Source organism: Anarhichas minor, unplaced genomic scaffold (assembly GCF_050575085.1).
Source record: "Anarhichas minor isolate MPS153535 unplaced genomic scaffold, ASM5057508v1 ptg000028l, whole genome shotgun sequence".
In the NCBI taxonomy this organism is placed as follows: Eukaryota; Metazoa; Chordata; class Actinopteri; order Perciformes; family Anarhichadidae; genus Anarhichas; species Anarhichas minor.
The window spans coordinates 6,366,137-6,378,680 of NW_027466474.1; the positions used below are offsets into that span (position 1 = coordinate 6,366,137).

The 12,544-nt window shown below is 42.7% G+C and overlaps 1 protein-coding gene across 4 annotated transcripts in view; it reads left to right on the forward strand.

Annotated features, from left to right (window-relative positions):
• Positions 1-12,544, forward strand: part of macrod1 (mono-ADP ribosylhydrolase 1) — a 93,489-nt gene that overhangs the window by 49,751 nt on the left and 31,194 nt on the right. For 3 of the 4 annotated variants that reach the window (XM_076104029.1, XM_076104028.1, XM_076104027.1), the window contains exon 4: positions 6,168-6,197. The exons of the other annotated variant lie outside the window; for it this stretch is intronic. In XM_076104029.1, coding sequence (XP_075960144.1) covers positions 6,168-6,197 — 30 coding nt within the window. The remainder of the gene's footprint in view (positions 1-6,167; positions 6,198-12,544) is intronic. 4 annotated transcript variants of the gene reach the window in all.

Consider the following 12,544-nt stretch of genomic DNA (forward strand, 5'->3'; position numbering starts at 1 on the left):
TGTTTTTAAAATCCTCCTTTTAGCTTTATAGTAATCAGGCATCCCTACGTTGATCTATCTGGGACAAGCATTAGATAACTCTTTAACTGCTTAATAAATACAGTACTTAAGATGGATTGTCAAATGCTTTTGTCTTGGTAATTTCTTAATTCTAGTATGTTCAGCTTCTTCTTGTAACCTGTTTTATTTCCTCCTAAGGATCAATGTATCCATACTATAATCTCATTTAATCTCAGTTAAAGGTGTAGCACCATGTCTGCTTTTATCCTGCACTGTATAATTAGCTTTGTCCTCTTTTTTTTTTTTTCCCCCATAAGGACGCCAGTGAATTGATTGGCATTCTCAAGTGGACCGACTAAATGATAGCTAGAAATTAAATGCCTGAAAGAGGTATGATGGTGGTTAGGACAAGTGGGTAGAGGAGAGAGAGAGAGACAGAGAGAGATGGAGAGAGAGAGAGAAGGCGGGAGAGGGAGGAATACACAAACAGGTTGCACTGGGGCCTGGGGAATAAGCGGGGAGAGAGCACCGAGAGCAGACAGAATGAAAAATAAGATGGAGGGCCACAGAAAGCAAAGACAGAGGACTGCTTCAACACAGAGCTTTGCATCATGGCGATTTTAGCCTGTCGTCGTCATGACCATCATAGCTCTTGACTTCTAGTATACTCCCACACACAGATAGAGAGAGACACACACACACACACACAGGTGGTTAAACATCAATTTTGTACTCAGACAAACAGCAAGTGAGTGCTTTCGTCCTCTCTTTAGTTTCACCAACTTCTTCCTCTTCCATCTGCACAGGTTGTAAGCATTTAGCTCTCGTCCTTCACTGATGCATCAATATACCCCCCCCCCCACCCTTCTCTCTCCATGTGTCTCTCTCCCCATTTCACCCCCTCAGTGTGATTACTTACCTCCCCAGAAAGAAGAAGAAGAAGTACACTCCATCTTGTTGTTTTATGTTCCCAGCAAATTTAGTCCTGCGTCTCGCTCCTCCACCCTCAACTCTCTTTCACTTTGTCTGTCTCTCTCACTCACTCTTCGTCACCCCTCCCCGAGCCCTCCCTCCATCCCCTGACACCTCGCGCTCTCCTCCTCCACTCCCTCCCTCCCTCCCTCCTCCGACCCTCTTTTGCTCTGTATGTAGTTGTTTAACTTCTCACCTTGATCCCTTCCCCACTCCGATAATTGCCGTGTCTCGGCAGAAGATGCTAGCGCGCTTTATTTAGCTGCGCAGCATTAGCGGCTCCAATTAGTCTTCTAATACCAATAAGAAAAGAGAAACAGTTTGCCTTCATGTAGTCGGCACCACGGGAGAAGGGAGTTTGTGTGCGTGTTTGTTTTGTGCTCATGCAACAACTGTGGCCAGTGCACACACACACACACCTCAAACACGCTCACAACCACACACACACACAGTTACACTTGGTCCACGCTCGAAATATGGATACATGTTGGTTTTAACAGATGGTGAATCACTTTCCCTCGAGTACAGACATTCTCTCTCTCTCTCTCTCTCTCTCTCTCTCTCTCTCTCTCTCTCTCTCTCTCTCTCTCTCTCTCTCTCTCTCTCTCTCTCTCTCTCTCTATATATATATAATTAACTAGGTTTCAGTATCAAACCTTTGGGCTTTGCCGTCGCCATGGTTACCCAAACTCAGAAATGCTACTGTCTGTATGTGTGTGTGTGCGTGTGTGTGACTGCTGGCAAGTATGGCGTATGTGCGAGCATAGGTGTCGTAGTGTTCACACCCCTCTGTGTGTGTGTGTGTGTGTGCACGCGTCTCAGCGACTGCATGATTGTGCATACACATGAGTATTTTGGTTGCTTTGATGCCTTTGTTTCTCAGAAGGCTGGTTGTGTCTCAAGCGCCTATGTATCTACACAGAGAACAGCGGTATTACATGGGATCATTGATAGTGTAACACAGGTCTATTGTACTTTACATAATACAATCTTAATTATCATATACACCCATGAATAAAGATTACAAGCAAGAATAATTTAAAATGTAAAAATAAAACCAAAATTAAATCCGTACTTGTAACGGGGAAGGTAAAAGTTGTATTCATTTATTTTGGGATTATATCTTCTGAAGTGCCTGGGCGGACATCTATAGTGTTTCTCATACTGTACCTACTATAGCAATTGTTTATTATAACCAATCATTAGTGACAGGCATTCATTCACTCGGTAATACATTAAAAGTGAGAGAGTAAAAAAAAAAGAAATTAGCTGGACGTAGTCAATCAAATACATTTCTGCCCACATTCCTGATAGATTACCTTGTAAAGTGAGCTGTATTCCTTCTGTTTACCTTCCTTACTCATAGTCTTATAAACCATGGCGCTGTGTTCTCTGACAGACCTTCAAAGTCATGGATCTATTACTCAAACTCGACTTCTTGGATTGTATTTCACTGTCTCAACTTCACCCGAAGCATCACAGCCCCACCAACACAATTTTATTTTCCCCAGCTGGCAGTGTGCTGGAAAAATTTGTTTCTGAGGCTATTTTGTTAACATTTGGTGCGATATTGTCCTTATTTCTGATGATAGCTGTCCAGACATAGACAGTGCCACTTCTCACGGAGACATTTCCAGCAGCTACGATGGAGCATGATTGCAGAAAAAAAAGATTTCAGCAATCTAAAACATCAGTTTCCGCCAGGCTTTGTTGTCAGTCCCCAAAGCCTGGCATCCCAACTGACGGCAGCCTCAGTAATCCAGAAGGCAATGCAGTCATAAAACATGTTGTGATTTGAGTGGAGGAACTTCAGTATCGCTGTGTGAGTGTCTTCTCTGGGCTTTATTGCTGTGACATTATGGGAAATGTTGGATGTCAACTGACATGTAGACAAGGCAGGGAGCTGGGAAAGTGGCTGAAAAAAATACATTTCCTCAAGATAAGTCCTCAAATGCATTTAACATTATAAACCGGCACATAACAGTAAAAGCATCCACCGGCAGTTTTTTTCCATTTGAAGTGCACTGAAGGAACTACTTAGTGCCGTTTTCCTGGCCGGGTTTTATTCACCTGGTCCAACTGTGACAACCTTTTAGTCTCATAACTGAGCGCGAGGCAACCGCTGGTCCCAAATGACATCTGCCGTCTGCTCATATTATTTTACGTTAAACCGTTAAATATTGCAAAGTGTGATGATCAGAGAGCATTGTTAGGTTAGCATGATCGGATATTCACACTCATTTTAAACTGCATGCATACTACTAACTCTAAAACACATATTATGCAGATATAAATAAAACAATTATGTATACATTTATATAGGTTTGTCATAAGTTTGATGCATTTTTTGTAAAACTGTTATTTTTACAGTTTTGTGATGCTGCTGGGACAGTTTACACGTTTTATTACTTTAGATTGAACAGGTATCCAGTTTCCACATTACTAATGTCTTACTAACTAAACGTAAGCTTACATTAAGGCCATTATTGCATTTATAACGTATTCCCTCAGCTGAGAATCTATTTAGTTAATAGAGAATATTGTTAGTAAAACGCCAATGGATCTATTTAGTCTCTCAACACTCTCGCCCTCCGAGGAAAATCTCTTACAAATCTGGCAGCTACAGTAGGTCCAGGTACGCGTTTTATAGTCCATTTCAATACGAAACTCTGAACATTAATTATCATGGCGATCCAGCCGAGTTAAAAGAGAGCCATCTTCAAAACTCTGGCTTTAGGCTCAACATACTAATCCAGCTTCATGGTGCACCCCTCTGCTGTCACTGCTGTTTACTCCACCACCAACAACTCCGTGGTGACGGTGGTTTCGGTCCGGTGCTCCACGTCGGTGCTGCGTCGTCTCTCCTTCAGGCAGATTTGTCTTTCTTTTTTAAAAAAAAGAAACCTTTCACCACTCAGATGGCCCTGGGTGTGTTTCTCAACATGGACGCGTATTAACAAGACCCATTATGTGATATCACTCTTATGTGCAGCCTGCAGCTAATCAGCAGCGGATGAATGGGAGACTTAATGGAGACATTTTATTTGTCTGGGCTTTTACATCTCAATGAGCTTTATTTTCAGTTCAGCATAATATCCATCAGCTCTTAAACAAGCTGTGCACCTCAAATCGTCTCACACTGTCACATTGAAATAACGTCCTCTTTTTCCAGTTCATGCTGTATGGAGCTGCACATTTTCAAATTAGAGAGTGGAGATATCCACTTTGGGAGATGTTAGTGAGACACATACAGTATGGTGTGTTGAAAGGCTGAAGTTAAGTGGGATTTACCATTAATGAGGCAGTGGGGGATGGTGAAAGTGTTCAAGAGTAGCGGATTCTTGAGAGGGAAAGACAGCTGTGGGATTTAGTCTCTCTGCTCTCCACTTTAAACTTGCCTGATACACTATCTGAGTGCGCACCCAATTGGCACACTGCCTAAACACTAACTAACTCAAACGAGAGACGTCTCCCATGTGTTGTGACGTAACTTTGTCACTGTCCCTTGCACAGAGATTATGTGCTTATCAGATTTTCCTAACATGGTTGCAGCAACCGAAATTTGTTCCAGGACCAGGGAAAGAATTGGAAAACGTGATTTTTTTTTTTATGAGTTTATGGTCAGGTTTCGAGTCGGAAGCGCGGCAGCCTGCAGATGTCCCCGGGCTAGCACTGCTGACTCCACACGTTTATGGCTATGCGAGTGAGGAAAACACGTGGATATCACATATGTCAGGAGAAGCAGCAGCCAGCCTCATCACCCTGCCAGCAGTTTACACTCTTTAAGCATGTGCAGTTTATATATATATATATATATATATATATATAGAGAGAGAGAGAGAGAGAGAGAGAGAGAGAGAGAGAGAGAGAGAGAGAGAGAGAGAGAGAGAGAGAGAGAGAGAGAGAGAGAGAGAGAGAGAGAGAGAGAGAGAGAGAGAGAGAGAGAGAGAGAGAGAGAGCTCATTATATTGTTATTGTATTCAAGCTACAATCACCTCCTTGTTATTTTGACTTTTTTAAAATACAAATTAAACCATCTTGCCTGCCTGTTTCTCACAGAGTTGTTTATTTTTCTTTGGACTGTAGCCTCAGCATGAGTTTACTCATTAGCTTTGCAGGCAGTGAAGCTACTCGTTGTGACTGTGCAATGCTTCTCAGTCCTCATTCACGGGACTCCGAGCCTGCTGGTTCTCATTCTACCGTTCTCAGGGACGGAGTTACACCTGCATTGCCGGGTGAATGCAATGAATTGGTGGTTGGCAAACCCAGCAGCACTGTGAGCACTGAGGACTTGGATTGAGAAATGCTGACAACAACAATAAATGATGTATTGAAGGACACATGTGGGGCCTTTTTTCACCCTCCAGTACGTAAATATAAGTTAACAAATAACAGTTATTTTAGTACACAAAATTAGATCAGAGTTTCTGAACATCACACAAACATAAGTGGCAATGAAGACGTGTTCTGAACTCAAGTTGTTAATGAATACAGTGATGAGGTGTTGTTGATGATGTGTTTAACACTTCGGTGGAGGTTCAGGTAAGTGCAGAGCCCAGTCTGTCTGCGACCACAATACAGTGTTTTTACACTGATTAGGAGGAGAGAAATAGTAATGTCTCTGAAGCAAAAAGATATCAAAACTACCGATGCAACCTTGAATTCAGCAGGGGTCAGTGCTGCAATTAGTATTTGTTGTTATTTGGGCAGCATTATTTTCATCGAGGATTAAACCGTTGATTATTTATTCAATTTAAAATGCCTCACGAGTTCTGAGAGCCCTAGGTGATGTTTGTATATGTGCCAGCCAACAGATATTCAGATTACAGTAACAGAAAACACAGAAAAGCAGAACAATCCTCACATCAGAGGAGCTTGTAGCAGGAAAAATTCAATATTCTTTTCAAAACATTTGCCAAATTAATTTTCTATTAATTGATTGATTGATTAATTGACTAAACTGAATAGTTTCAGCTCTACATTCATGGTTTTATGCAGATTGGATGTAGTGAGAGAAGGATACCTCTGTTGCAAACAAGAAATCAAAACTACGAGTGTAACCTTGATTTCAGCTGTGGTCCATGTTCAGTTTCATTCGTTCTTTGAGCATCCACCACTTGATTGTTGTTTCAACTCAAGTTGTTTTTAGGCATTTTTGTTTCATGAATATTTCTTCTTTCTTGTCTGTCTTTCAGCCAACAAGACTCTGCTCGGCGGAGGTGGAGGTAAGTCACAACCCCGTCTGATCCTTTGGTTGCGTGTGTTTGTGTTTGCTTGCCAAGGCACCTGTAGGCCTCACTTGTTATTAATAGTACAGCGTTGTGGTGCAAATAGTCCTCCCTGGACACCAAACCATTTAAAATGTTCCTTTAATCAAATGATGCAGTGCAGCGTGCTAGACAAAGAGTGTGGAGTCGCACGTGCGGTCTGTCTGTATATGTCTTTGTTCGGTAGCTCTCTGTTGTGGCAGGTGTGCGAGGTGCGTTTGCATGCTGCGCCGTGTGTGTCCGTCTGTCCGTCTGCCCGTGTTTCTGTGCGTTTGTGAGTGAGCGCAGGTGCAAAGTCGATAGTTCATTATTTATGGGTGTGGAGTGCTGTGGACATAAACAGTCATTTTTCAGTGTATTGTTGACTCAGTGCTTTGCTGCATGCGTGTGATGTTGGACGTCCAGGCTTAATCGATACTTGTAATAAATCTGTACAGCTAATGCGGCAGCCGTATTCACTAAAACTTGTACACACACACACACTCCCACCTGTGTGTGTGTGTGTGTGTGTGTGTTTGTTAATGCTTGCAAATTTGGGTGCTGGTGCGTTTGCCTGTGGTTGTTTTCTTTTCCTTCATTTCCTTCATACAGCTTTAACCGCTCAGACCAGCTCACTTAAGCTGAAATGTTTAACCTTCAATTTGTATGTAATGTTGGTACGTGTGTGCACGACTTTTTGCTTTCCAGTCTCCATGGTGACACACCTGTATGTGTGCATGTGCATTCGTATGCGAGTTCAGTGCATTTGCCTGCCTCTAAAACTGTATTTGCTTGTCTGAAATGTTGTGTTGAAGCAGTAAGTCCTCCACCCTCACTGATATACTCCAGCTGAGCCTCGAGCCATAAAAATGGACTGCACACTCGCACACTTGCACACTCAGTACAGTCAGTCAAGCCCCTGGAGATCTACAGCATTATTTGATGTTGTCCTGAAGTCTCTGATGGCTCTATAGAGACAGATGGTTTCTAGAGAGGCCGTGAATGTGTGTACGAGTCAAACTGTTTGCATTGGCTTAGTTATTTTACATTTTTATTCAGTTAAATGTATCCACAACATCTGTTTTAGTTCTAAAAATGTCCACCGACGGGCTGGAGGAGGCTAAATATCCAACAACCACCATCTGCATCAGTGTTTTGTTTTTTTAAGCTCTGTCTCTCTGTCACTCTTTAACACTCTCTTGCTCTTTTGGTTTCTTTCATCTCTTTCTTATTGTATGTATTTCCTCCTCTCTGTCTCCCTTTCCAGCTCTGTCCTCAGGGGTTTGCTAAGGCAGAGGCTACAGTAGGTGTTAATTAGAGAGCGAGTTAAGCATAGAGACAAGGGGGAGAATGGAACAAACAAGAGAGACGGGAGGGAAATGGTGGTTGGAGCGAGAAGATGAGAGACGAAAGCAATGGAGGTCCAAGAGATAATATGCAGAAGCCGAGTGAAAGAAAAACACACAAAAATCATTCGGTATTCATCTCCATACGCCGAGATCACACTCTGCACCGAGTATCATTCATTCATTCATTCAGCTTAGTTTTTCATCAGCGGTGAGGCAACAAAAGTGCAGCCTCGAGGGTACCCGCGTAGATGTCATTCACTTTGATCAAACACACACCTGCCAACATTGTTTTCTTAAATCTGGAGGGGTGCTGAGCTCCGGCTGCGCATCAACAACAAACTCAAGGGCAGGAAATTAACATTTTTTTTTTTATGTCCACTGGCTGCAGTTGCTCATTTATTCCGGAGCTTATCTGCCATTTCAACGTTTCTCTGCTTTGATTGATTTTCCAAATAGAAAAGAAATCCCAGATGATGATTGGATGATTGGAGGTTTAGTGAGCCAGACAGTTACCATGAGCTTTATACATACAGTGTGTGTGTATATATATTATATATATATATATATGTAGGTCACCATATGCCAGTAATGTACCTTTGGGATGTGTGGCGCATTGAAGTGTTTTTTCCACAGGTTTGTGGTCTGCTTCATCTATAAGGATGGGAGGCTGAACCTTTTTACCACATTTCAAGCCACAATAAACAATATTACAAGTCTGCAATGTTCTATTCCATTTAGAGCCGAAGTTTTTATATATAGTATACTGAGGTACCTTGTTTTCGTGCTCTGTAAGGAAGCAACATGTTCAGTTGAGATGCTTTTATTTTCTTGTTTGAAAAGGTCAGAGCCTCTATGAAAGGATATGTTCAGAACACTCTATGGCATAGGTACATTGAAAGAGTTACTGTTCACTTTCATCATCTCTCCATACCAGCTAGAGACCCTTCTCTAGAGAGAGGACACTCCTCAGTTCATATGAAGTTGCTGTGTTGGGATAAGGATGTACGATCCGACTTTTCCTTAAACCGATACCTGAACTCAGGGTATCTGAGCCGAGCTGAAGTACTGATCTGATACCGGTACTCTTTCCTCCAAATTTAAAATGTGAATATCACGCTGTGTGGAACTCAATGGAATAATAATTGCTATGTAAGGAACCATGAAGCCAAGAATTGCTGTGGTCCCAAAATCTGAAAGACACTACATTTTATGACATTGACAACGAAATTGTCCTCACTGCAGGAATACCATCTGCAGTGTGCTAATTAGATTTAACACAAAAACTGAAATAACAAAGAGATTTTGACACAAGACGGAGCCTGAAGACCGGGTGATTATAAAGGAGGAGTTGTGCATCTTCACGACATAATGTTGACTCAGAGTAAAGCTGGATTAATACTTGATGCAAGGGGTTAGCAAGAATCTTGTCGTAGATGCTTAAGGCGTAGGTTTCGATTTATAATTGAATTAGAATTTATTGGATTTCATCAGCTGATATCAGCAATGCAATGTGCTGTACTTGTATAAAACTTGCTGATCAAATAGAGACACGAAGGTACAAACACAGGCGGCTGGTATCAGAGAGCCTGTTCTGGGTCTGTGGGGACTGAGTGCTCAGGATGTGAACCAGCCATGAAGACAGTGCCTGCATATGATTGGTTTAGGTGTGTTAAGATATCCGGACCCAGATCACAATAAATGAGCACGATCCCAATTAAAATTTCATCCACTTACATTTTTTTAATTTGGTGGGGCGGAAAAAAGACCAAAATCCTCTCGCGCACTGGATTTTCTTGCCGAGCTTGTTTTGTGTGTGCTGACATCTATAATCAATCCTCCAGGACGGGGATGAGGTTTGATACCGTGCTCTGCAAGTCTCTCGGCTGTTGTTCCTGCGTGTCTGCAGTGCGGAATAAAAGCCGGCAGTGGACAGGCTTGTCTGCTTGACTTTCAGAACAAGGGAACAAGAGAGCATGTATTGTAAATAAAGGCAGAGAGCAGAAGATTGGTTTTGTGGCGCGGAGATGAGACGAGAGGCAAAGAGCACTTAGAGTACCTTCCACGAACAGTGCTGTCAGTGTCTCTGCCTCACACACAGGCTGTTCCACCACGACAGTGTTTATATGGAGAAGTTCATAGTAACATTTAACAGGTTTCTGCATGTCAACTTTGTGTATACAAGTACATGTGTGCTAGTGTGCAAAGCAATGTGTGTGCGTGTGTGTGTGCATCCACCACACCAGACCCATCCTAAATGTTGCCTTGGCAACAAGCTGACTGAAGTAAATGAGTGTCCTGGCTCTGCTGAGGGATTGTGGGAAAGCAATATGCCAGCGTTCCGCCCCATTAGTTTGACGGACAGCCTGTTTGGCCTATAAGAGGTCAGCTGGCAAGGGCAGCCATATTAGTATTCCATAGGAGAGACCTCAGGATTGGTTTTACTCTAATGTCAATCTACCTGTGTGTGTGTGTGTGTGTGTGTGTGTGGGTGTGTGTGTCCTTTTTCTTGTGGGTGTGTTTGTGAGGGTGGGGGTAAAGCTTGTGCTGGCATATAGCATTGCATGTGTATGTGTTTGTTTGTGTGCCCTGCTGGGGGGTTTGCAGGCTGCTCGCCAGGTAAGCATATCGCCAATTATCACTACCCAGTCCTCCTACCCCTGGCTGCGTCCCTCCCTGCCTCCCCCAGAGTCGGTCAATACCGAGCCTGTGAGGGAGGAATGATAACACCTAAACTGGTCAGCCGCCTGCTTAGCTGGCTGGTCACTGGTCTACAGAAGCCAAAACACTCATTTCTACCGCCTCTTTGCATCCATCCATCTATTGCCTCCTTTTTATTCTTCCTCCTCTCTGAACCACCGCTTACCATTCATCTCCTCCCCTTTTGTTTTAAGCCCCTTTATCCCTCACTCTCTTCACCTACGCAGCTTTTTATTTTTTTTCACTTGATCCCCTTCCAAACCCATTTCTCTTTGTCCAACTGTGCTCTTGAATCCCTCGTCTCGTCTTTCTCTGTCTCTGTGTGAGTCTCTCCATTGTGTGTGTTTTTTTAATATCTCTATCCCATCTCATATTTGCTACAGTGCCAGAAAATGTTGATGTGATATTTTGTATGGTAATGAAGCCTAAATAATGAATGCTGTTTTTTTTAAATATGGAAATGAGTTTGACACTTCCTAAAAGATTTTTTTTGTGTCTATTAATATAAGTTAAATTCATGACTAATTCATGCTGATATCTGTTGGTGGCATTAGGTGACGCTAATTACGGCTGATTGTTGAGTAGTTCAGGTACCCCATTTGCATGTGACGGAGTCAGTGGAGTATGAACAAGCTTCCGACGCTGCAGTGATGCTAATTTAGTTTGGGCTTTCCCGGACTCAATGAGGGATGCATCTATACCACACGTGTGTGTGTGTGTGTGTGTGTGTGTGTGTGTGTGTGTGTGTGTGTGTGTGTGTGTGTGTGTGTGTGTGTGTGTGTGTGTGTGTGTGTGTGTGTGTGTGTGTGTGTGTGTGTGTGTGTGTGTGTGTGTGTGTGTGTGTGTGTGTGTGTGTGTGTGTGTGCCTCACAACATGATAAAAACAAGACTAGTTGTGTCTGAAATGTGTCTGAAATCTAACACCAATAATAGGCGTCTGGCGGGTATAATATTTACCATGTTCACATTGCATGTTTTGCAGGTATTTAGTCATAAAACAAAGTATTTATTGGCTAGATGGTGGCATAAGATGAAAAGTTTTAGATCACCAAAGTTCAGACAGTTGATGCCCTGGTGACCATGAATGTGTACTAAATTCCATGGTAATCCAAAGAGATATTGTACACAGTCGGTGGTGGAAGGACCGCCCGACAGACCGACTTCGTCAGTCCTAGAGCCATGACAAATGTGTGAAAATCAATGCAGAGTATTCCTTAATTATCCCGTTAATTCTGCATTTCAAAAAGTGAAATACTTCATAAAGAAAAATGACATTTAAATCACAGATGGACTCGGTTGATATTGTTCTCTAGAAGTAATAGATTTTATTGCCATCCTCGAGCATAAATTGACCTGAATATGTGCCTGCGATGAAGAAGTACTGCTGGTGCAGCTTCACTTCTAACGATCTTTCATTTGCACCTCCCTCTGCTCATGAATTCCGCCTTCATATTTCTGACCGCATTGAAGTGACAGAACGGTGTCTGAATCTAAGCGTGCGGTGCTCACGCTGGGCTGTTACACCGGCTCCCACAGAGTCAAACGTTACCACAGTCCGAATAGAATGCCAACAGTGGCTGTTTTCAGTGAATGTGAGAGAGACAGCTCTTTATATTAGTGAGGTGGGAGTCACAAAGAGACTCAATAGGTGTATGGATATTTGTTAACCCTGCTCGCCAGGTTCCAGAGAGAGAGTGATTTATTCTGTCTCTGATGTGTTGGCTGCATTTGAAGGTTGTGCGCCACCTGAAATGTGAAATGTCATGAAGGACACTGCAGTGATGTGTCTATGCATATCCGAGACTGCCCTCCAAAGAAGAACATTAATTTCGGCAAGTACCTCAAAATTGCACGTTTACATTCAAGTGACAAAGTCCCCCAATGGGTGTAGCAATTATGACGGGAACAAAGTAGGAAGGGTACGGTATTACAGAGCAACAAAGCCTGCGTAGCATGAACAGTGCTGGACTGTGGAGCTGTGTTGGTATAGTGGCCGAATGGGGTATTTCGACATGACGCGCCCTGTCCCCGAACATGCTCTATGATCGGACAAAACAATGGCGCCATCTTTGAGCGCGGTATCCAGTTCTCTTATATAGTACATCCACGGTAGGGAGGAGGCCAGGTTAGATGGATTTTAAAACATTGTACTTTAAAATGGAAGACAGTTTTTTGTTTCTCTTTTCCAATAACAAGTCAATTAAAGCAAAAGTCCTTATTTTAACCAAACCATCCTCTTTCCCTAAACTTTACAAATTCCTATTGTGCCTAAACCAGAGC